General features: G+C 40.6%; 2 protein-coding genes across 10 annotated transcripts in view; both read left to right on the top strand.

Annotated features, from left to right (window-relative positions):
* LOC129767952 (rho guanine nucleotide exchange factor 11) overlaps nt 1-26,903 on the top strand; it is a 286,719-nt gene that overhangs the window by 59,973 nt on the left and 199,843 nt on the right. For 8 of the 9 annotated variants that reach the window (XR_008741601.1, XM_055769267.1, XM_055769265.1 and 5 more), the window contains exons 3-4: nt 18,555-18,729; nt 18,854-18,946. The exons of the other annotated variant lie outside the window; for it this stretch is intronic. Coding sequence is in view for 7 of the 8 variants with exons in the window: in XM_055769267.1 (XP_055625242.1) it covers nt 18,555-18,729; nt 18,854-18,946 (268 nt within the window). In the remaining variant the exon portion in view is untranslated. The remainder of the gene's footprint in view (nt 1-18,554; nt 18,730-18,853; nt 18,947-26,903) is intronic. 9 annotated transcript variants of the gene reach the window in all.
* LOC129767955 (uncharacterized) lies at nt 3,825-7,730 on the top strand. Its single transcript, XM_055769277.1, has 2 exons — nt 3,825-7,499; nt 7,555-7,730. Exon 1 carries the CDS (start codon nt 5,665-5,667, stop codon nt 7,294-7,296), a length of 1,632 nt encoding a protein of 543 aa, XP_055625252.1. The 5' UTR covers nt 3,825-5,664; the 3' UTR covers nt 7,297-7,499; nt 7,555-7,730.

The raw sequence follows: 26,903 nt of genomic DNA, 5'->3' as shown, positions 1-26,903 counted from the left end.
AAAACTTTGAAAATTTAGATTTATTTAAAAAAAATTTTTTTTTAATTCTCAAAAAATATATATAGCCCATATTATTAACAAGTCATGCATACATCGTAAGATGGGCACTTTTACAGGGAAAAAAGTTTCCTAACAACAACTTTCCTATGTTTTATTTGAGAAAACTACAACTAATCCTAATTTTGTTAATTGTTATTGGGTCCATATTAAAATATGGACTTCAAAGACGTCAAATTTCTATCCTTTATAGCTTCTGAAATATACGGTGGTTTTACATGATGGTTTCTGAAAAACTAATGTTTTACTCATATAATTTTTGTGTGTAAATTCACGCAATTAATATTTTGTTAGAAAACTCTTACCCTGTAGAGGTGTCCTATGTATGTATGACATGTTGGTTATTGATTGGGTTATGTATACAATTTTTATCAGAGTTAAAGAAACACGTTTTTGAGAAAATGAATTTCCATAAAAAAAATTGAGTGTCGATTCAAACAAAAAGTTTAAACACTTACCTACATTTTATTCTATGAGAATTTTTTTTTCAGATTCTACAGGTCCTCAAGGAAATTACATAAACCCTTTCCAAAAAAATTGCCATACCCCCAATGTTTCACTGCAATCTGAGATGGGATTGCCAAATCCTAAGACGAGCTGGCAAAAAATTTGTCCTATGTAGTTTCACGCAACCATGCAATTTTCCGACCGATTCGCATTCGTCTCAAACTGATTCTAAACTGTGTCAGTATTTATGTTACGACGAGACCCCTCATCGCAGCAACGCTTCACGCTACGACGTGGCGTCAGCTGTCAACAAGTGACATGGCGATAGAAGAATGGCATGTAACGCTACTGGGTCATAAAAGGATGGAACAAAAGAATTATTAAAAAATGATCAGAAGGCTTTGAGTGTACCAGTACGACATTTATTCTTATTCTAATTATTTATATATTTTCCTAAGTTCCTAAATCTAAAACTTATTCTACCGTGCAATTATAAAACCTAAATATAGAACTAGTTATTGTAAGTACCAATTGAATAGTACGAAAATTGCGTAACTAACTTAGCTGCATTCTAGAAACTAGCATTGTAGTCAGCGCAGTTAAAAGGGTAATTTAAGCCATACCACTTCCAGAAGTTTCTTACACCAAATTTGTAAGTTTAGGGGAACAAAATAATGTTATGGCTATGCTAAAATAAATAATTATTTGCAGCTTAAAGCTCACATACTAAAAACGTGGTGCTCAATTAGAGTTGGTGACCCTAACCCAACATTTCTTTAAGAAATTTGTTCGGGTATCGGAAGTATGGCAGATCAAAATTCCCCTCGGAACTGCCAATCCTGTGAACGAACGGATTCGGCAGAATGCGAAATGGTCCAGTGTGACTTCTGCAAGCTGTGGGAGCACTTTGGATGCGCCGGTGTGGACGAGCAAATCCGACAGCCAAGCGCTAGATATGCGTGTAAGCAGTGCTCAAAACCTGGACAATCCAGCAAAGATCATCTGCAAATTCCAGGGATCGGAACACGTTCTACAAAAGGATCCAAGGCGGGTTCAAAGGTAGGCTCCAAGAAAGGAAAGAAGAACCCAGACCCACCAGATAGCGTGACCTCCAGTGTAAGGGCTGTATTGTTGTCAGAGCAGCTTAAACTCATCGAAGAAGAGAAAACGATGAAGGAACAAGCCCTGTTGGAAGAAGAAGGGATCAGGAAACGGTTATTAGAAGAGGAAGAGCGTCAGCTGGAAGAAAAGAATCGCCTCCGTGGCCGTAAACTGCAAGAGGAGTTGGAGATGAAGCGTAAGCAGCAGCAGATAAAAAAAGAATCCTTTGAGAAGCGGCAGAGTATCATTCGGCAGATGGCAGAAGCGAGCAGTAGAAGTGGATCGGTCGTAAATTCCGACCAGAAGGTGAAAGACTGGCTAGACGGTCAAAACCCTGGAAGATCAGATGGAAATGTACAAGGGAATTCAAACATACCCCTTACAAACCCGAATCCTGAAGACCCAGAACATCCGCTAACGGTAGTTCCTCAGAATCCTATTCAACCAACGCTTCCGGACATGTCGTTACCACAGGTGCCACCCCCTTCACCTCCGGTCGTAGGTCCTCTACAGAGTCTTCTCGCTTCATTGCCCAACCCATCTGTTCCAATCGGAGTACCCTCTACTGCACCAGTTCAACTGAGTAACCCGGTTCCAACACCGCAACCGGCGTCGACAGTTCCTGTTACCTCGATTCGAACACTATCGCAAACTCAAATCGCTGCGAGACAGGTACTAGGAAAGGACCTGCCTGTTTTCTGCGGAAACCCAGAGGATTGGCCCATTTTTATTAGTAACTTCGAACAGTCAACAACCACCTGCGGTTACTCGGACGCAGAAAATCTCGTTCGACTTCAGCGGTGTTTAAAAGGGAACGCTTTCGAATCGGTGAAAAGCCGATTGCTCCTGCCAGCTAGTGTACCGCACGTCATTCAGACCCTGCGTACGCTCTTCGGGAGACCGGATCTTCTCATCAGATCGATGATGAATAAAATCCAACAAGTTCCGGCACCCAGACACGATCGGTTGGAGACTGTTATGCATTTCGGCATAGCAGTGCAGAATTTGGTTGACCATCTCAAAGCAGCGCAGCAGTTTAATCATCTAACGAATCCGGTACTCCTTCAGGAGTTAGTGGAAAAACTGCCAGGCTCATTACGACTCGATTGGGCAGTCTACAAAACCCATCGTCAACCCGTAACACTCGACACCTTCGGGAAATTCATGTCGGGTTTGGTGACAGCAGCAAGCGAAGTTTCCTACACCGTGCCGGGATTCAGCGTTCAGAAACACACCACAAATTATGAAAGCAGAACCATCAAACCGAAGGGTGGAAATACTGGTATAATTCAAGCTCATCTTGCAGAGAAAACTCCAGCGTCTACGTCCAGCAGCACTCCAGCTAGCACGAAACCCGGCAAGGTATGCCTCTCGTGTGGTCGTGCGGGCCATCGTGTGTCTGAGTGCCATCAGTTCAATGGTGCCAGTGTAGATGAACGCTGGAAGTTAGTTAAGCAGAAGGCCCTCTGCAGAACATGCCTGAATAATCACGGCAAGTGGCCTTGTCGTTCTTGGAAAGGGTGCGAGGTTGACGGATGCCGTCAGAAGCATCATACACTTTTACACTCGTCATCTTCTTTCGAGCAAATAAACGTTTCATCCAGCCACGTTACTTCCGGTGAATCCCAGTGGCCACTCTTCCGCATTCTTCCTGTCATTTTATATGGCAACAATTCCTCGCAAATTATATTTGCCTTTATTGACGAGGGTTCGTCGTATACTCTACTGGACGAAACCGTTGCGAAAGAACTGTGTGTCAATGGGAAGACAGAAGCACTTACTTTGAAGTGGACGGGAAATGTTACACGAGTCGAGCCAAAATCACAATGCGTGCAGCTCGACATCTCCGGTAAAAATATTAGCTCCCGATACACCCTTTCCAATGTTCGTACGGTGAGTCGTCTCGTGCTTCCTACGCAAAGTATAAAGTATCAGGACCTAGCAAATCGTTTTCCTCATTTGCGTGGGCTCCCGCTTAGTGACTATGAGTTGGTCGAGCCCAAATTATTGATTGGTCTAGATAACTTGAGGTTATGCGTGCCTCTGAAACTACGTGAAGGAGGACCCTCCCATCCTATTGGAGCGAAATGTCGATTGGGGTGGAGCATTTATGGGTATGTTCCAAATCAAGCAACGAATTCGATGATTATCGGGTTCCACGTTGGAACAGTCTCGGATCGTGATCGTGAGTTGAACCAACAGCTTCGAGACTACTTCACACTGGAGGATGCTGGAGTTGCTGAGGCGCATCAAGTTCATGAGTCGAAGGACGAGCAACGTGCAATACAACTGCTACGAGAGACAACACGACGCACAGCAGATGGATCGAAATTCGAAACCGGTCTGCTATGGAGTACTGATGAACCAAACTTTCCAGACAGTTACCCCATGGCCGTCCGTCGTCTGGAGTCTCTAGAACGTCGTCTTCAACGAGATCCAGAACTGAAGGAGCGCGTACATGAACAGATCTTGGATTACGAAAGCAAAGGATATGCACATCGAGCGAGCTTGGCCGAATTGACTTCTGTTGAGGCTAACCGTGTGTGGTATCTTCCTCTAGGCGTCGTGACAAACCCTCGGAAGCCCGGTAAAGTACGCCTAATCTGGGATGCGGCAGCTAAAGTGGGTGGAGTCTCATTCAACTCCCGACTCCTGAAGGGACCTGACCTACTGGCGCCACTTGCAATGGTCTTATGTCAGTTCCGCCAATACCCTGTGGCTGTAAGTGGTGACGTCATGGAAATGTTCCACCAGATTAAAATTCGTTCTCCTGATTGTCAATCACAACGCTTCATATTCCGAAATCGACCAGTAGATCAACCTCAAGTTTACGTCATGGACGTAGCCACATTTGGATCATCCTGCTCCCCGGCGTCAGCGCAGTACGTCAAAAATTTCAACGCAGATGAGTTCGCCAGTGAGTATCCGAGAGCCGCAGTAGCCATCAAGAACAAACATTATGTTGATGACTACTTGGACAGCTTCGAGACCACCGACGAAGCGATTGCGGTGGCGAATGAAGTGAAACTTGTACACTCCAGAGGAGGTTTCACTCTTCGCAGCTTCTTATCCAACGAACCTGAAGTTCTGCAAGGAATAGGAGAAACAATTACGGAGAAAGAACCCAAAAACCTACATTTGGAACGTGATGGGAAATGCGAGTCGGTGCTAGGGATGAAGTGGATTCCGCATGATGACGTGTTCATCTACGCCTTCGGTACGCGAGAGGATCTACGGCACATTTTGGAAAATGGTCACATCCCAACCAAACGCGAGGTAGCCAGAGTGGTCATGAGCCTATTTGATCCGCTAGGTCTCATCGCTTTCCTACTCATTCACGGCAAAATATTTATCCAAGAATTATGGGCAGCAGGGATAGAGTGGGACCAAGAATTCCCACACGATCTCAACGAACGCTGGCGACAATGGGTGGCTTTACTCCAACAATTAGACTCACTCCGCATACCACGATGCTACTTCCGCTCAACGAAGGACTACTCTCATTTACAAATCCACCTATTCGTGGATGCAAGCGAATCCGCATATTCTTGCGTGGTATACTTTCGCTTGGAAAACGAAGACACAACACAGGTGAAACTCGTCGGTGCCAAAACAAAAGTAGCACCGCTGAAGACGCTCTCCATACCTCGACTCGAACTAAAGGCAGCAGTTTTGGGCGCTCGATTTATGGAAACTGTTCAAAAACAGCACACGTACACAGTAAGTCGACGGTTCTGCTGGAGTGATGCCAGTACCGTTCTAGCGTGGGTACGCTCCACCGATCATCGGCGCTACCACAAATTCGTAGCCGTTCGAATAGGAGAGATTCTCTCTTCTACGCAACAGTCAGAATGGCGGTGGGTGCCATCCAAGCAAAACATTGCGGATTTTGCCACCAAGTGGAGGAATGGTATGCCTGTGACAATCGACAACCCCTGGTTCTAGGGACCGGCCTTCCTCTACGAACCAGAAGAACGTTGGCCTAAGCAGCGAACAATCGTCCCAACAGAAGAAGAGCTTCGGCCAACTCGTTTCCACGCCACCCACTTCGCTCCGAACATGGTATTCGAGAGGTTCAATAGATGGACCAAAATGCATAGAGTAGCCGCATATGTTTTCCGAGGCATCGAAAATTTTCGCAGGTGTCGATCGAAGGATAAACTTGAACTCGGAAACCTTACCAGCGAAGAACTTCGACGGGCCGAGGAAGAACTGCTGAAAACCGCTCAAACCGTGTATTACACGGACGAAATCAACAACCTCGTCAAGACTCAAGGGTCACCAGAGAATCACCACGTCACCGTAGACAAATCCAGCCCTATCTACACCAAGTGTCCATTCCTGGATGAGAACGGCGTTCTGCGTAGCCGTGGTCGAATTGGTGCTGCACCGTATGCACCGACCGAAGCTAAGTTTCCGATCATTCTTCCCAACCAACATTTAATAACTTTCCTAATTGTAGACTGGTATCATCGCCGCTTCCGTCATGCCAACCGAGAGACCATCTTCAATGAAATCCGCCAGCGCTTCGAAATACCTGCCCTAAGACGACTGTTGGATAAAGTTGAACGCTCATGTACTTTCTGCAGGGTAACCAAGGCGATGCCAAGATCTCCAGCGATGGCTCCGCTTCCCGAGATGCGTCTGACAGCATTCACTCAACCCTTTACGTTCACCGGGTTGGACTATTTCGGTCCGATGCTTGTGAAGGTTGGCAGGAGCAACGTAAAACGCTGGGTGGCTCTCTTCACATGCCTGACGATTAGAGCGATACATATGGAGATTGTGCACTCGCTAAGCACCGAATCTTGTATTATGGCAGTACAACGCTTCGTCGCACGCAGAGGCCTTCCCAGAGAATTTTGGACTGATAATGCCACCTGCTTCCAAGGTACCAGCAATGAACTGAAAGCACATAGGGAAGCAAGTAACAAAGCTCTATCTGAGAAGTTCACTACAACAAGCACCACCTGGAAGTTCATCCCCCCAGCTGCTCCACACATGGGTGGAGCGTGGGAGAGACTCGTTCGATCGGTGAAGGTGGCGATAGGATCAGTTTTGAACGTCCTGCGGAAGCCAGATGATGAGACATTCGAGACGATCATCTTGGAGGCAGAAGGAATGATAAACTCCAGACCACTTACTTTCATTCCGTTGGAATCCGCGGATCAGGAGGCCCTGACTCCCAACCATTTTTTGTTGGGAAATTCTTCTGGGACAAAGTTCCTGCCTACTGAACAGATGGACAACCGATGCACACTACGAAGCAGCTGGAAATTGGCCAGATACATCACGGATGAACTCTGGCGCAGATGGCTCAAGGAATATCTCCCGATGATCACACGGAGATGCAAGTGGTTCGAGGACGTGAAGAATCTAGAGACCGGTGACTTAGTACTGGTAGTTGACGGGGCGGCGAGGAACCAGTGGATACGAGGAAGAATTGAGCGAGTTTTCCCAGGACGAGACGGTAGAGTGCGGCAAGCGCTGGTGCGGACATCGTCGGGGGTCTTACGCAGACCAGTAGTGAAATTAGCTGTTTTGGACGTCGAGTTGAACAGTAAACCTGCTGCCGATGCTCCTAGAGTTGTGGCCTCTCACCGAGGTTTACGGGCGGGAGTATGTTACGACGAGACCCCTCATCGCAGCAACGCTTCACGCTACGACGTGGCGTCAGCTGTCAACAAGTGACATGGCGATAGAAGAATGGCATGTAACGCTACTGGGTCATAAAAGGATGGAACAAAAGAATTATTAAAAAATGATCAGAAGGCTTTGAGTGTACCAGTACGACATTTATTCTTATTCTAATTATTTATATATTTTCCTAAGTTCCTAAATCTAAAACTTATTCTACCGTGCAATTATAAAACCTAAATATAGAACTAGTTATTGTAAGTACCAATTGAATAGTACGAAAATTGCGTAACTAACTTAGCTGCATTCTAGAAACTAGCATTGTAGTCAGCGCAGTTAAAAGGGTAATTTAAGCCATACCACTTCCAGAAGTTTCTTACACCAAATTTGTAAGTTTAGGGGAACAAAATAATGTTATGGCTATGCTAAAATAAATAATTATTTGCAGCTTAAAGCTCACATACTAAAAACGTGGTGCTCAATTAGAGTTGGTGACCCTAACCCAACAATTTATTTTCCGGTTTGCTTTTGCTTTTGCGCGTCGGTGCAAACACTGCACTGGGCTTGCTTTATAGGGGAGGTGAGGGTAAAGCGGACATGTTAAGAAGAACTTCAATTATATCTTTGGAAACTCATGTTTCCCAAAACATTGATGCAGTTTCTTGCAATTCAATATACTGCTTCTCTACCTAATTGGCCAAATATTTTTCAAAAAAGTGTTTTTCAATGTTGTTTTTACTGAAATTAAAACAGACCGAAAAGTACAACGCTTTTTTTCGATGCAGGTAATGTGGACAGGTTTGTAATATATGAAGCGTAGAGGTTTATCGATCGTGAGAGGAATAATTTTATTCAACTAAGGTCTGAACTCATCACGAATGTCTGTTGAATGATGAAAAAATCGATTCAATCCACCTAGAAGCGATATCATGCTTTTCAGCAGTATAAACGAACAGACCCTCTACTAGTTTGCTTTGGTTCCAGTCAGCTTCTAAACAGTCCACATTAAACACACTTTTCACAGTCCATCTCCCTCCCACTGGAAACTGTCCATTTTACCCTACCAGTACAATTATTTCAATAATTTAAATTTTTCCACTCAAAAATGAATTTACTTTTCCTTACATACCTAATATCATGCATATTTGATATATCATGCATATTTGAATTTTGATATTAAACCACTCAAAATGCTTAATGTCGAAGCAGCTAAAATGACATCCACACGCGGAATCATGTACCATTTGCGGTTTTTGTTTCCATTTTTCACTTTTGATAAGTATTCATTGCCATAGGGTGGCTTAAATATTATAGAATAACATGTAGAAGGTGAAGAAATCTGAAATTCAAAATGTAACTATACAAATCAACTACCTGTCCAAATTACCCCCACTGTCCGTATTACCCGCGGTTCCCCTACATCTGTACTCTGATAATTCATTCTAGAGCAAAAAACTTCGCACAAAAATCGCATTTTTTTCAAAAAATCATAACTTTTGTACTACTGAACCAAATCCAGATGATCGACATATCAAATTGAAGACATTGAGATAATCTTTTTTTAAAACTTATTACGCTTGCAAAAAACTAGAAGTGGGTTATATCTGCGATATCTGCGTAAGGTAGACGTAGGACCACCGCTGGCTTGGTAATCATTTGTTTGAAGTTACATCAGAATGAATTTTCAATGAATAAATGAAAAAAACTATTATTGATGGTCCTGAAAAAAACGATGATTTTGCGTAGTTTTGAAGAAGTGTTCGTTGATACATTCTGTCCACTAGTGCAAACTAATAAAAGAAATCGAAGCTTGTATGTGGCCGCTGATTGTATCACATTTACCCGAAACCCACTCACCCGAAAGATATTCACCCGAACTCCACTCACCCGAATGTAACTTCTACCCGAACTGACACTTACCCAAATGCGACATTTACCCGAATTCAACAATTACCCGAATGTAACAGTTACCCGAATGTAATATTTACCCAAATGCGACAGTTACCCGAATGTAACAATTACCCGAATGTAACATCTACCCGAATGCGAGACTTGTCCGAAAGAAGAATATATTCGAACAATACGCAAATTTTATTATTAGGAAGTATTTGTATATTTATTTTTGATCGGTGTTCATATTTGTCGACGGCATGTCAATTGTGCCTACACTAATTTCTAAAAAAGACAAAGCGAAGTTTTCATCGTCTTTTTTGAATTTCCTCATTTCACTTCGTAACTTTGTAACAGGAGATTCGACAAAACTCGCAATCTTATTTGTCGAAATTATTCCTTCTTCATTCGGGTAAACATTCCATTCGGGTAAATGTTGCATTCGGGTAACTGTCGCATCCGGGTAATTGTTACAATCGGAGAGACGTTGCATTGGGGTGCATGCCTATTGGGGTATTTGTCGCATTCGGGTATATGTTGCATTCGGGTATTTGTTACATTCGAGTGAATATCATTCGGGTATGTGTTACATTCGGGTAAATGTGCTTCGGGTAAACGTGTTTCGGGTGAATGGTATTCGGGTAAATGGAACACAACCGTGGCCGCTATGACATTTCCTCCAGGTGCCTTGATTTAGCGCCCGTGTTCGGGAAGACACTCTGATTATCACAAAAGCATTCATCATCAATGAGTTAGATTGTTATGATTTCAATAGCTTGCAATTTTTGAGCTATTGAAACAAATTTTTGATCAATAAGTAACAAGCATAGAACGCGTAGACATTTTATCGTTCGAATGAAGTGTTTATCATATCATTTCGTTGAGTTGTTTAGGAGCTATTAACGATATTTTTCTCTGGCGTTGCGCTTTCGTTTTCAAAACCTTGAAGTTTGAACCTTAGTATAGAAATGGAAGACGTTTTCCTACGTCAAAAATGGATTTTGCTTGTTCCTATTTTCTTTCCATTAAGCTATCGCAACCAAGTGATATAAACGATCCACCGTGAGTTCAAAACTCAGGACCCTCAATTGACCATCTCTGTTTTTTTTTAAAGAATAACTACGTCCATGCAACAATCATCAGCGATGGAGATCGATTCACGGTCGAACGAAGATCAATTCATCCATACAATGCTAATGATCCTAAATAAATAAACAAATGGTATAAAAAAGTTATCCCAACCAAAACATTCAAACTAGGGGCTGTCCACATACACGATTTTTTGAACTTCACGCCCGCCCTGAGTGCTCAGTATTCATCAATAAAAATACTGAACTGCCTGAGAGTGCTGCTCGGTCAAACATCCATATTTTTTCATATGACTGAACCTCTTTCCTGAAATGAATATTCTGAAGGTAATGCACATGAACTAGGATCCAATTTATTCCAACCGGTAATAGAGGGCATGGGGCAATGCATGGACTACATATTAACCCATATTACGGAACCCGATCGGATTTGACAAATCGCAATCCGAACGAAATAAACTTTTGCATTCTGCATTTCAAGGTTACAATATTTGTACATTCCGATAGGATTTGATTCGATCAGATTAAGGGGGATAGAGACACGAATTTCGGACGTTTGTTCGAGGTCCGAAAAAGTAAAACAAAGAATATTTTTACCATCCATTATATCACTATTTGTTATATCAATAAAACAAAAATTGAACGGAAAAATATATATCCATAATTAGAAGCTGATCGAGTGAGGGGCTTCAAAAAAAAGTTGTGCCATGGCGTACAAGATTCCAGCACTTCTGGATCTCTGAAACAAACAAATCGAACAGATTCTGAATCAGTAAAGATGCCACTATCGTATGAACCTCGGACAAGTCAAAAACGTGTTTTTTGATAAAATGGCGGAAATTTGAACTGATTCTGAATCAGTAAAGATGCCACTATCGTATGAACCTCGGACAAGTCAAAAATGTGTTTTTTGATAAAATGGCGGAAATTTGAAGGAAAAATGCTGTTAAAAACTTTTTTTTTCAAGTTTCTTGTTTTTTTTAAATAGTAAAGTTACGAAATTATGATTTTTTATAGGTTCATGCGATAGAAAGATACATTCTCTTCTTCTTCTTCTTCAATGGCACGAACTTCGCCGTCTCATCGTAGTATTACTTGCGTCATTTTTATTAGTACTTAGTTGAGATTTCTATGCCAAATAACACGCCTTGAATGCATTCTGAGTGGTAAGCTCTAGAATACGCGTGATCACAGTGCAAGTTGCAAGAAAGATACATACAGATTGTATTCATATAAACATAGATCGGATAAGTAGAACTTGAGATATCGTGTAAACCAGTTTGAAAAACATATTTCGAGAAAAACGCGTTTGTAGTTAATTGTTATGGCCGTACTAGATAAGATATCGCATCACTAAAATGGCTATAGCTTGGTAAATAATGAGATTTTCAAAAAGTCTCTTCTATGGTATATTCTTAAGGTGGCCGTACACTGTTTGCCCGGAGGTCAAATATTTGATATTTTTTGACAGATAAGGTTTGATTTGATATTTGTACAAACACTATTTTGTTTGCCACTCTTGAATTTTAAACAGTAGTAAACAATATCAAACACCGAACATGGAAAAAAATCAACTGAAATATCCAAGGTAACCTAACCATGTACCGACAGGTTCGAAGAATAGACTGAAAAAATATTTTAGGCATCCAATAATTGAATATTTGCTTGTCGTGTTTTGTGTAGAATATATTTGATCAGTACACGTTGACCAAATTTTATCTGTCAAAAAGAGTCAAATATTTGGCTTCGGTCAAACAGTGTATGAGCACCCTTAAATGTCTGAATTAGAGAAATATGAAGAAAAAAAAAAGATTTTTTTTTTCAAATTTTTAGACTAGAATACCCTCTTAAAGAACGCAACATTGTGCTAATTTCAAATTCGACCGGATTCAGGAATAAGGGTTTATTTTACCGAAAAACACTTGAAGGGACTTATCTCAATCTGTGATTCGTTTCAAAAACGCGACGAAAATACATATTTGTAGCGAATTGTAAAGGGCAAATCATTTACAAGGATGTTGAGTTAAAAAAAATCTTGGCAAGTGAATAGAACTCCGTAGCAGGTTTTCGCTTGAAGAAAGTTATGGCTGGGTCTGGTAGGACTGGAAGAAAATCTGTATCCTGAGCTTATACCTACTGCTAGTTTAGATGAATTCCAACTCAACTACTTCAACTAGTTTCGATTAATTCCAACAAGTACTGCTAGCAGCTGAACGTATGAAAATCAACGATCCAGAACGCTTCTAGGGCACTTCTAAAACTCCACCCGCCTTACACACCAGACATTGCATCTTCATATTATTAACTGTTAAGATTCTTGTAAGAACTTCAACATACTGTATAGCATAAGTTCTGAGAGGATGGAATTCTCAAGTTGCATGAAGGATGCTGAAATATTCAGGAAAAAACGGTGCATCTATGATCGAAAAGATGTATGCCTACAAAAATATGCTTTGGGTTTTTTCCTTAGATTCGGCATGAATTTTTATGGACAATATTCAGCATGATTTAACAATTAAGGGTTGTAGGTCAACGGAATCATCGATCACGATGATAATGCAGATGTTTTGTTTTACTAGGTTCATTATAGCCATCAGGCACTACCGAACCTGTAAAAGCGAAAGTTATTGATGTTTAGACGAGAAAATTCTGTTTTCAAACAAAGTGGTTGATTTCATTGTCTGATTTTTTGAAAACTCAAACAGCCAGCCAGCTTTAATAAAAATACTCGAGAATAAGCTCACAAAGGGTATTTTAAAATGGATATGAAGATAACGTGGATGGAATTCGGAAGAAAATAATGAGCTCTCGGACAATGTTGAAACACATCGAAGATTTCAAGACAAATCGTTACCATTGGTAAGGCTATAATTTTTATCATTAAACATATGGAATAGAAAATAGAAACAAACTTGAAATGAAATTTAAGCGAAAAAATAGAATTTCTTGATTTTTTGCTCAAAACCGGAGGAATGTCCACGTGGACAACAGGGGGAGGGGTATAAGAAATGTCCACGCTTGTCCACGGAGGGGGAGGGGGGTGTCTAAAATCATGCTTTTTCTGTCCACGTGGTATGTGGACAACCCCCTATGAAAAATCATAACTCAAAAACGAAAAAAAAACACCTATCTGATTTTCGAATGTTATGTGAATGTTATGTTTAAAACGAAGTTCATTGTCTTTAATTTGATATGTCGATCATTTGAATCGATACAGTGGTGCAAAAGTTATGATTTTTTTCTTTTTGGAAAAAAGGTGAAATTTTGTGTTTTTGAGCCATCGGTTAACTTTGAAAAATCATAACTTAAAAACGAAAAAACACATTTTTGAAAAAAGTCATTTAAAAAAATTAAAAAAAAAGATTTTTGGACCACCCTAAAATGGAAATAAGCACCGTAATGAAAAAAATAAAAAACGGGTCTAATATTATATTGTTTTTGGAACAAAACTACAACTTTTCATGAAATTATGAGAACCACTATATCGGTTTGGCATGGAATATCCGTATATTAAAATTGTACCTCGCTGCTATGCTAGTTGCTCGTTTTCGTCGACACAATTTGGGGAGTATGGATTGGACCTATCAGATCATGGGATTGTTGTTTGTTTCTACAACAAAAAAGTGTTTTTAAATGTGATGAACGCGTAGAAATATTTTCAACCAATTGATGCAAACATCTCTGAGATCTATCGAGAATTCGTCTAGTTATAAAGGTTCAAAATCTTTCATATTTTCGCTCACTCTTTAGATTTTCATTTTACACTCTATACATTTCCGTCAAACGCAGTTCTACGTTAAAATCTGCATCTCTCGCTGGGATTGTGCGGGAGTAAATCTATTCATGATCGACTTTCTAAATATTTTCTTCCTATACAATAAATATATTTGGGACCGATACTGATGTTGTGCAAATACTCTTGATGCGGACTGAATGGAAAGCGCAGCACGAACAACCCGGGGCTCAGCGTGTTTTTTTTTCCCAAAATATATATTTTTATCAAGGCTCATATGGCGTTAGCCTCACGGGGCCGGGAGTCCAATACTTTGACAATTTTTATTATTATCTATGTTAGTATTATGTAACCGATTACTCGCGGTTGGCTCGAGGTTAGTATTACAAGTGTTTTCGTAATTGGGATGTTGTTGTCTCCAATGCTCTGTACGTGTGCCCGACACGGGATACTTCCTATTGGGATGCAGCTGACCATTAATCAGCAACGCCCCCCTAGTCTGTAACCCATATCTAGCGTGGTGCATCTTTCTCGACTCGAGGAATCCAGGATAGAATGGTCACTAGCCGGCGCAATAATCAGTTCGTGTAGAGTAGTCATGAGCGGTACAACCTTTGACTCTTGTTGAATGTTCAGTGGACTGCACAACTTTTGACCCGTGTATCTGTAAAGAGTGTGTGTATGTATTGCCGCGACTAAGTAAAAGTTTTTCGATCGGATAGGAGGGATATGAAACGGGGACACAACGAAGGAATCATAATTAAACGTTGACATCGGCGTTTCTGAGGAACAGGTATAGATGAAGCAGAAGATCAGGATCACGGCTACCTAAGATATCCCGGACGGGGATATCCGATTGTATGCCTTGTGCTCTCAGTGCTCTAGAGAGCTGAGAGCGAGCAGCGTGGAACCGGATACACGACCAGACCACATGCTCGATGTCGTGGTAGCCATCGCCACAATCACAAAGATTGTTTGCTGCGAGCCCAATGCGATAGAGATGCGCGTTTAGGTTGTAGTGATTGGACATAAGCCGAGATATCACGCGAATGAAATCACGCCCTACATTCAATCCCTTGAACCATGCACTCGTCGAGACCTTAGGTATAATCGTGTGTAACCAACGACCGAACTCATCTCCACTCCACATGCGCTGCCAACTTACGAGCGTGTACTGACGAGGAATGTGGAAAAATTCATTATAAGCAATTTGCCTTTTAAAAAGTGTGCCTTCTAAAGCGCCCACCTTAGCTAGCGAGTCCGCTTTCTCATTCCCCGGAATCGAACAATGAAAGGGAACCCATGCTAAGGTAATCTTGAATAATTTTTCGACCAAAACACTCAATAGATGTCTTATTCTTGTTAGGAAATAAGATGAGCGTTTATCAACTTTCATTGAGCGGATTGCCTCTATTGAGCTGAGACTGTCTGAAAAAATAAAATAATGGTCGATGGGCAGTGTTTCAATGATCCCTAGAGCATAGTATATCGCACCCAAAAATATCGGCGGAATAGAATCTGAGCGTAGATGATCTGGTATTCCATAGATTTTTTGTCGCATGGACAGATCAAAAATGACAGAGGAATTGCAAAAGTATGGGAAGCAAACTTGGTTGGAGATGCCTTGTGAAGGGTGCACGTCGTGGGTAAGGTACTCATGGTATAAAGACATATAACTTGACTGAGGATTCAGCTGGAGTAGATTTTCGAAGTTATCAATCACCAATGGATTCATGATCTTGCAACGGATGAGAAATCTGTAGGATAATTCTGTGAACCGAAGAGTAAGCGGGAGTACTCCTGCCAAGAATTCGAGACTCATCGTATGTATCGAATGCAAACACCCCATACGCAAGCAACGATATTGTATCCTCTCCAGCTTGAGAATATGAATCCTGGCAGCTTGTTAACCTGGATAAATTTAAGTTATTAATTTGATGAGCGTGGAGCCCTTCTATCAATTTGAATGAACCAAAATTAAGGCTTCAAATGAATATTTCTACAAAAAAAAAACTACAGAAATACACATAAATATTCAGTTTCTCACTTCAAAGAAAACTATGTTGAACCGGGAATATGCGGTAAGAATCAAATTTTGCTCACTACGAGTGTTATGTATGTATGCCCGGTTTGCCTTGTTATCTCCTCATCACTCATCGTTATGCATGAACATTAGGGTACAAATGAAAATGGTCATCTCGAATTTAAAAAAGTTACCCCATAAAAAAAGTTCACCACCTCGAAAAAACACCCTATGCAACATATCAGCTCAATCGGATTTAAATGAGAGTGGCGCAAAGCGGTCCAAATTCGAAAATGACATTTTTTTTGTCAAAAATCGACACTCTGGGCCTTTTTTTCGGAATACGAAACGTATGGTTTAGGATTCCTATAAAAATAGTTATCTCGATTTTTCATTCGGAACTTGCTACGAAATGTTGATTAGCACGATAACATACCCTATGCAAAATATTAGCTCACTCGGACTTCATTTAATGGTGTCACAAACGTTAAAATTTGAGTTTTTTTTTTGAAAAACGAAAAATCACCGAAAATCGAAGTTTTCAATAAAAAAGTTTTGATGCCAAATGTTTTAAAATTGCATTACTTGTCGAGATACACAATTATCTCGATTTTTTTTGTCAAAAAAAATGTTTTTCTGGCACTTGGTCGTTTGTCCGCCTGAAAAATCGATTTTTGACAAAAATATATTTTTTTAGATAACTGTAAATCTCGACGATGCAATTTTAAGACATTTTACATCGAATTTTTTTTTAAACCCCGAAGTTTGGTGATTTTTCGGTATTCAAAAACCTAAAATTTTAACGTCTGCGACACCAGTAAATGAAATCTTAATGAGCTAATATTTTGCATAGGCCATATTCTTGTGCAAATCAACATTTTGTAGCAAGCTCCGAATGAAAATTCGAGATAACTATTTTTATTGGTACCCTAAACCATACATTTCGTTTCGTATTTCGAAAAAAAGTCTCAGAGTGTCGATTTTTGACCAACAAAATTTTTTTTTGAGATGTTACTAGATCTCAACATTTCATTCAACTTTGAGTCATTGCACAATGGTCCAGGAGATGCATCATAGTGGAATTTAGCATTTAGAGCTTGACAATTATTCTCTAGACAAAAACTGTCTTAGATAAAGTTATTACTCATGACAGAGCGCTCGTTTTTATGTTGTCAGAAATAGGGTGACCAAAATTGTCGATGAAATAGAAAATCTGACATTCTTATCTTCATAGATAGAGGTAAACATAGTTCGACAATGTTGTAGCTCCAATTATTTGAGACATCTTGGTAGAACAAAGTTTTTCTCTATCTCTTGAAATAACCGATATAGCGCCTTTTTTCTAAGTTACGTAAGGGACACCATGAAAAAAACTGTTTTTTTGCTCTAACTTTTATATTTCAAATTTTACATGCAAACTGTCTTCGAAAGACTTTTAGAGCTTACTAATACAAACATTTTTCGATGCAGAACTTGTCAATATCTCAACTTTACTCAAAGTTATATTATATTCAATAATCAATAATCTACAAAGTTATTGATTTCTTGATATAGATTTTTTAATTCATCGACAATTTTGGTCACCCTTATTTTGACAACATAGAAACGAGCGCTCTATCATGAGTAACAACTTTGTCTAAGACAGTTTTTGTCTAGAGAATAACTGTCGAGCTCTAAATGCTAATTTCCACTCAAATGCATCTCCTGGACCATTGTGCATTGGCATAAAAAAAACCCCAGATTTCCTTTACTCCCCCCTAGGGTGATTTTTCGACTTTGAAAAAACTCAAAGTTTGACCGCTTTGCGCCACTCTCCCTTAAATCCGAATAAGCTGAGATTTGGCATAGGGTGTTCTTTCGAGGTGGTGAACATTTTGTATAGGGTAACTTTTTGAAATTTGAGGGTCGATTTTTTCCCATAAATTCATTGGCACCCTAAAGAGAACACATTCTATCGAACCCAATCCTCCAGGTATATTCCAGTTCGCTCCGATTGCAGTGCACAAGCGATTATTGGTTATCAACTCCAAGGATGTCTCCATATCAACAATTGATTCAACACTTCAATGACCTAATAAACGACTCAAACACAAGTGGACTTGCGCACACAAACCCCAACGGACCAGACATAGTTCCTTCTATTCATCACATCACCACTGTGGATGGGTTTCTCACAGATTAGCTCATACCGTTTGCACCTTCGCGTTTGCTCATCAACAAAATAACCGCGGCGATCCTCAGAGAAGAAGGAGGAGGTGAGGCTTATCGGGCGGCCTCGAATGACATCAGTTTCTCCTCCACAATAATGCCCAATCGATCATCTAGAAGCGTGACCTGTGTAGCGTGTGTAGCGCGTCATTCCGTTGTATATCGCTCCATTCATATTTCTTTTCACAATATTCATACACATATAAGTTTTGCTGATTGGGTTTTTTTTCTTTCTTTCAATACTTTTTTTTCGGTTCATTTCTTCTTGGCTTCTCTGCATGACGATGATGATTTGTGCCTGTGCGTGCGTCTGTTGTGCTTGCTTGTGATGAAATGCCGCGCTGAACCCGTGGACTCGAACCATTGGCAGGTCACCGTTGCATCACAGCCGTACCTCATCCAGCAGCAATCTGAACGGCAGCGCTACGCACCGCCAGCGACCGCAGACACTCACGCCGTCCCGCGACTCACCCAAGAACTCCCCCGTGCCGATGCTCACGCTGGTGCTCACCGTCAACAAAGATGTCAACGGGTACGGCATGAAGGTAAGCAGTTTGTTTTTGTTTTCGATTTGTTACTACTTTTTTTTGCTTCCTTTTAATTCATGTGTTTCGATTTAATTTTGTAACTTTTCTCTCGACATTCCAACCTTCCGAAACAAAAACAAAGGTTTCCGGAGACAAACCGGTTTTCGTAGAAAGCGTAAAACCAGGTGGTGCAGCACAGAAGGCCGGCCTGCTGGCCGAGGATATGATTCTAAAGGTAGGCTACCGGTTGTCGGCGAAAAGGTATGCGGTAAGAACAGCCAAAAACAACTCTGAACTGATAATAACTCGATACCCGATTCGCGGTCACTTATGGTGCGGTGTATGCGTGATGCCATTGATAGATAACGTGGCCAATTTTCATTGCAGTTCACCTTTCACATGGAGGTGGCACTGACCTGGCACCATAGTTTTATTGTTCATTTACGCGAATCCATTTTGTGTGCGTATACCAACGTATACCAACAAGTATTCAAATGCACATCGACGGTTGAATGTTTTGATATATGGTTATATACATTTGAAATCAATTGGCGCATTTGTCAATCTATTTTTATTTTATTTTACGTAGGAATTTGTTTAACAGGAAGGTGCAGGATATAAAATAAAATCTAAAAATTGAACATGTAACGAAATGATGAAAGACTTCGAACACTTCTAACCCGACCATTTCTTCATAGATCGCAAAGATGTTTGCACCAATCGTTCATAAATATATCCACGCATAAAATTGTATTTTTTTACACAATCCATTGAGTAATTGAAAAATGTCAAGCATTTTCTCATATTTATAAAATTTCATTTAATTTAGAATAATATCGTAAGAGATAAACAAGCAAATAGAGAAAAAAAATTAGTGCTCTTAGTTCAACAAAGCGGTTGCGTTTTGGGCACCACTCTTATAGTTTTTCTTTTTGACGCACCAAAATTTTATTCTCTTTGGTTTGGTAATGGTGACTAGAAATCTTCCGATTCATTCGTATATTCAAAAAATGAAGTAGGCAGATGTTCTAAAACTTATCAACTGTATTTTGTCCAGCTCCAGTATCTCAACTTGACTGTTGTCAGGGCAATACAAAACCTTTTCCGACACCGTCTGGAGAATTTTCAGAGGACGCGTTCCATTCCATATATCGGTTAAGATTACACCAGCGCATTAAAAATATGTTTTATCAACAAATTCCCAGCGGCCAATCTGCGTTGAATATCCTGATGACTTCCAGAGTGCTGGTGAGGGAAATTATACTAGACAATTCTCGACTCAAGTAGCACTTCGTTCTTTCGATGCAACGCAAACTGTATTACTTTCGGGTATTGCAACGCTGAAATCGTTTTATTCTGATTATAATCTTAAATCAAATAACCTTTTTTGAAAAAAAAACAATGCAAATAGGCTTTATTAGTAGTAGCCATTGTTTTCTATTTTTTGATTTTTTCATTAACATTTCCCTTATTTGTATCGCTCTTCAGTTTGTTCCAAATTCTATTCATGTAGTATTGATCACGCTCTCCCTACCAATATATCTTAGAGTTTGAATATATGTGAAATCGTTGGCTGCAAGAAAAACTCGGTTATGGCAACTGTATGAAATGGTGGGTTGAAGTTACTACAATAAAAATTAATTCTTTCCATCGCATTTGTTCTAATGCGTATGAAAACCTATTTAATCATTTATATAAAAATTCCACTACAATAACTGGTATTAAGCTCAAAATACTACTCCTTCAAAATCGATTTTCGGGAAAATTCGAGAGAACCAACGACAAATACATGTCTGCTTTTCAAAAGGTGTTTCCAAAGCAAAAACGAAAAAAAAACACTATTGATTCCATCTGAGATTTGCACCCCAAATAATATTACTGAAATTAGAAACATTTCTTCGGTGACTTCAAAGTACCGAAACACTGCACAATCAAGAAAAAAAAAGAATCAAGGCGGAATCAATAATCTATAATCAAACGACGCATAAAATAACATCTGAAGAAATGTAATTCGCCTGCAGAAAATCTCCGAAAAACGAGTGTCTATGGAAAAGAGTTTTTCTGAAGACTCCTGAAATGATTTAGCACAATTGAAAACTGTTTTAATTGAAGCTAATCGAGGTACTATTCGAAAAAAATGTGTCGAAAGCATTCGAATAAAAAACAATCAATGGGTTTAGGCATACTTCTTTACTGAACTTTGGCTGCGAGATACTAGTTTAGATATTGAAACGATAACTAGAACAAAGAAAACAATATCTTGAATGCCTAAAATGCTACAATTTGAAGAAAATATTTTCAATGCGGCTAATTCCATAAAACGTAGAATTGTCAAGCTTCATTCCAAATATAGAGCAGGAAGACTTATCGCTTGTGATTTCAACCATGCCATCGATCGAGAATTGATAAGAGTTTCCTCTTGTTCGTGGTACAGAATATGTAATCCAACCCCGGATTCAAAACCTTCTTGTAAAAAAAACATATGTTGTAATAACATATGCTGATTAACAGCAATCTCACTTGTAGCACCCCAATCTTTCTTTCGGTAGGACAAAGTGATTCTTAACACATTAAGGACCGCACGTTTTGGGGCAAACTTGAACGCTTCTTTTGTTCGGATTCCACGAATGAGATCGTTTCCTTTGATGTGGATGAGACGAAGGCGAGCCATCGGTAGGCCTCATTAGATTCTTAGCAAACCAAGGATTTAACCTTCAAGTGTAGAAAACACGGGTTAATTCGTGATCCATCCGTAACAGACGGAACACGAAACACGAGAAATCTCGTTAGCGTTCCGCAATGTGTTAAAAAGCTGCTCTCCAGTGCTGATCATACCTAACTCAGCTGTATCAAAGATAACGTCGCCAAATGGACGCTAAATTCGGGAAGTATTCGGGAACGAGAGTACTGTCTATCAGAAAAGGTGGACTGAATCTGCTTCTTTCAATACAAAAGTGCAGAACTCTGTTTTGGGCAGGTATTATAGAGATTTGGATAGCACTCGTTTCGTTAAGTCCTTCTCAAATTATTTGGAAAATCCTCCAAATATTTCGGTCATTTCATGAAGTTATCAACATCCCACATGTGCGTTGCGGATAAAAATGTATCAGCAGTTCGTCATGTCAAATTTACTCTCGTGAATACCTGGACCTAGAACACAGAGTTCTGTTTATGCTCAAATATGACGTAGCTTGATCGCTCACCGTTTATGTAAGTTTCATTTAGAATACATAATTCAGCGAAGAAGTTCGATGATATGGAAAAATATTCGACATGACCATTCTATGGATAAAGTACTCAAAATGGGCGGAAAGTTTCAACAATCTTGAAAATGCAGAACAGATTTAATTTATTTTTGAAAGCAGATCTGAATGTACGTTTAAAAAAATTTGTTGAACGCGTCCACGTGGACATTATCTGTACCCCCACCCCCCTCACCTTGGACAAGTGTGGACATTTTCGTACCCCCTACACCCCTTGAAGTTGTCCACGTGGTATGTGGAGAGCACCTTAGGTTATATTTCATCTAACGTAACAGTTGACCTATGGTATTAAAGCTTGAGTCATTTAATATCTGGTTGCAAAAAATCGATCTGTTTCGGAACCATTCTAATGAAATACAAATGTTGGGGACTATAAATGAAGGTCATTTCGAGGAAAAATTAATCCGGTTAGGTTCGAATGCCACTCATTATATTTTGGACACTCTGTTGGCTAACCTGAGCGGTCATTTTGTTCCACAATCTCTTCATCTTTGTCGCATCCCGAGTCACCTAGGGATGGATTGGTTGGATTGGTGTCCTTTTCGATGAAATTAACCCCGTATTACCGATACCACTGTAGTGTTTTTGGCGCCGTAATGTGGTGGCTTATTGAATCATACCAAAACATCATAGGTTCTGTAAGACTGTTTTCTTAGCAGACCCGTTTTCTAAAGTTTTAGATATTGATTCGGATCAGTTTTAGAATTTTTCAGTTTTTTTTATAATAATTAAGATAGCGCAATCCACACTTTGGGTTAGATATATGTTTGTTGAAAAATAAATCCGAGCTAATTCAATACTAATTTCTTCAAGACCTATTTCTCTTTTTTGATCGTATGAACTTAATTATAAAGTTTCAGTTCATTCGCTTTTCAGCACGAAGAGCAAAATTATACTTTTTTTTATTGGTTTCACGATACTATCAATGACGTTCCAACATTCCCGTAAAGCAGTGGCATATATTCATTGATCCAACGCTTTCATATTGCATCCGATACATACTGAGCTAGCTCCCATCTGCTATTCAACGTTGCGCGCTAATCTATGAGTTTTGCTGGTGGTTGATTTATACCGCTTGAGCTCCCCAAAAACAAATAGTTGGGGGTCAATGCTTCATGATCTGCCAATTCTAACGGTATTGTGCTTCAATTGTAACCGTCATGAGAATCTCGCCATCTGGTCGTTTCTGCTATTCCAAAACGGTTCCGATTGCTGTCTTACCGAGCGATCCATTCGTTTCCACGCGCCTCACATATTTGGCGCGTCCGGTGGTTTAAACGACCACCGAGTAGTATTGTTGCATCATTCTTCAACCTCGATGCGATCATCCTCCAATCACTAACATCTGTTGTCAATAGCTTCCCGATTCGGAACCGACGTTGTGAATCGACGCTGGTCTGATTTAAACCATGCGAAAACGGTGCTGGAATCGGGCCATGAAACACGCTTCGTCATTGGGATTGCGTGCATGGATCTCACATTATTGAGAAGGCAAGATCCTAGGAGAGCTGCAAGATTGGAACAGTCAGCATCTTCAAGGGAACTTTCTTCAATTTTGCAGCTACCAGGCGAACATCCGGATCTTGAAGAGTCACGGCACATTCATACGCAGATCTACTCACGTCCACGAATACGTGAACTTGTACTGTAGAATTAGTTACCTAAACGGCTTCCGTAACATCGGCATTCGTAAGCGATTAAGATTTGGAACTACATCACCTGTAACCTCAGTTTCACATCAATATCTTCCCACTCATCAGGAAAAACGAAATCAATCCCATTTCGAATTCCACTGCTTCTTCCGCTATCCCAAAACTGTCCAAATTATCATTAACGTAATGGTGATGAATTATGGCTGCTACTGCTGGTGGGAATTTAGCTTCGAACTACAGTAGAACCTCGATCATCCGCGAGCGGATGATCCGCGGTGCGGATTATCCGCGAATGCGAGTTACTTAGTAATTCTATAAATCTTCCCGAAATTTGTCAGTGAGTGGTAGAGTCTTACTCTTTTGTTTTGGACATGGCTTTCACATTATCTGATCACTGATGTAAACGACCTTACAGATGGATAGTTCAACAATTTCTGTATTGATAAAACATAGTTTTTATGCTAAAATATCTTTTTTCGTATTAGTACCTCATTTTTAGCCCTTTATTGCGTTATCCGCGATTTTCGTTATACGCGGTGATCTAGCCCGAGTATTTCGCGGATAATCGGGGTTCTACTGTATTTTGCTTTCATTTTTTAATGTATTGAACGCAACTTGATGAGCACGATGCTCCGAAGACGCTCCATAACGTATATCAGCGAATCTTGTCCTGGGTGACCCCTGAATAGCAATTTCAGAAATCTTGAAGTCGTATGAAGAAGCGATGAAACATGTTAGGAAATCAGAACCCTTTAACAAAGACGATTTGAGAGAGACACTGTTAATCGTAGCAGCTACATCCCAAATCAATCTCAACTTGTTCGGATTCTTCGAATTCAAAACAATCCCTCTGAGTCCTTATTTGGACATCTCTCGAGTGAACACATCCGTTTATATGCGATCTCATAGCTGCTAGGAAAGCTGAAGTTGTCCCTCTTTCACAATTAACCCGTTTCGAAACCTCCTTCTTCTCCGGATTCCAATGGAATAAAAGGGTGTATTACTCCGATGTTGCCCACTGTGATGTAAACCCGAACTAGTTGATTCAGTTCTTGACGACCCTTCTCTGATTTTCAACGGCACGGGGACTTACAAGTTGTCAAGACCGATCAAGAGTTTTGGCGATACATTCGAGTAGTTCTAAAGAGCGGCCCCGCGGATGGGAATGTCTTCTGGACATTTCGCTATAGTTAAAAGTTTGCGAAGGACGGTTCCTTCACACGTTCACTACTAAAGGGTGTGTCACATCAAATTGCATCACGGAAAAAACGCTGTAGAAATTTAATTTTTAGGAATTATATCTTCAGCTTTCTAATCAGATAAGAGTGTATAGATCACGTTGGCCATGCTTCACTGTCAATTTTTCGTAAATTTGGAAAAATGTCGTCGAACGAAAAAGAGCGTCGTGAATTAATCCTGCGCACTCATTTCGAGAATCCGGAGTCACATCGGGACATCGGTAAGATGCTGGGAATCGTCCAATCCACGGTCAGCAGAGTACTAAAACGATACTTCGAGAACCTAACCATCGACCGGAAGGTGAAGAACGGCAAAAATGGATGCTCCGTCAGTGAAAAAGATCACAAGCGCGTAGTTAAGCAGTTTAAACGTGATCCGAGAAGTTCGGTCCGGGATGTCGCCAATAAGCTGAATTCGTCAAGTTCATTCGTCCAGCGGACCAAGCAGCGGGAGGGCCTGCGTACATACAAGATTCAGAAGGCTCCTAACCGCGACGAAAGGCAAAACATGGTTGGGAAGACGCGAGCCCGAAAGCTGTACACCGAAATGCTGACGAAGCCGCATTGCCTGATAATGGACGACGAAACCTACGTCAAAGCGGACTTTCGTCAGCTGCCGGGCCTGTTGTTCTTCTCCGCAGAGGACAAATTCAGCGTTCCGGAGGAGATTCGCAAGCAGAAACTATCCAAGTTTGCCAAAAAGTACATGGTGTGGCAAGCGATCTGCTTTTGCGGAAAGCGGAGCGCCCCCTTCGTGATGACTGGCACGGTAAACGGGCAGGTTTACCTTAAGGAGTGCCTACAGAAGCGCTTACTACCACTATTGAAGCAGCACGAGGGCCCGACCATCTTCTGGCCGGATCTCGCTTCGTGCCACTATTCAAAGGACGTGTTGGAGTGGTACGAAGCCAACGGGGTCACCTTCGTGCCAAAGGAAATGAACCCGCCCAACGCGCCGAAGCTTCGCCCAATAGAGAAATATTGGGCGATTATGAAACAGGCCCTCCGGAAGAACCCAAAAGTTGTCAAATCGGAGGCGGACTTCAAGAGAAAATGGATTTCTGATCAAAAAAAAAATTACAACCTGACGTTGTACAGAACCTTATGGACGGGGTAAAGAGGAAGGTGCGAGCATACGGGCTTGGGCTCGAAGTATGAATAAAAAGAAAATGCCAAAAGTTGTTTAATAGTTTTTATTTTACTGTCTTAAATTTTCAAAAGGATTGGTCTACTGGTCGAATTTCTACAGCGGTTTTTCCGTGATGCAATTTGATGTGACACACCCTTTATATAAAGCTTCGAATACTCGTTACCGGTGATCCAAGCACTGATTTGCCTGAATTTTGGTTCATTGCGCCTGATGTTACTGGTCCATAGTATGTTGAGTGTTTCCGTAGTTCTTGCTATACCAAGTTCATTTGCAACCGAAACCTCCAACAAAATTATTTGCGATCCTTTGTCAACAAATGCAGTGTTTGAATTTTTTTCCCATATAACGTGACAGATTCTAAAGAGCGGTCCACGTAACGTCTTCAAATCGCTAAGATGACTTTATGCTACCGTTGATACTGTGTGTCCTTCTGCTTTACAAACTGCGCACGGTTTTTTCGGAGTTCTTCTACCAGATGTTATGTTGCCAATCGGTTCATTCTTCGATTATTGAGTCATGGTTTAACATCATACATGGAAAGTCATCCGCTACCTAGCTCAACTAAACCTGACATGAACCTCTCTAAGATACACAAATCCACATCCTGATTTTCAATTTTGATTGCCGATCATTTGTGACGGTAATCAGGTATCTTCCCCACCAAATCATACAACAATGATGGAATGGATAGATGGGGCTGATATCCCACGTTCTTGAGATATTGCACTAAGTTATCCACCACTAGTCCGAATTTTATAATGCTCTTTAGATCGTTGGCTTTCAGTGGTGGTAACTGCCGAACTCGGTCTATTATGGTTCAAATGAGTATTTCCGGACGTCCGCATCGTGAAATTTTCATCGTCGGAAAATCCATAACTTGCTGTAGACC

Source organism: Toxorhynchites rutilus, chromosome 2 (assembly GCF_029784135.1).
Source record: "Toxorhynchites rutilus septentrionalis strain SRP chromosome 2, ASM2978413v1, whole genome shotgun sequence".
Taxonomy (NCBI): domain Eukaryota; kingdom Metazoa; phylum Arthropoda; class Insecta; order Diptera; family Culicidae; genus Toxorhynchites; species Toxorhynchites rutilus.
This window is presented reverse-complemented; position numbering and strand designations above follow the sequence as displayed.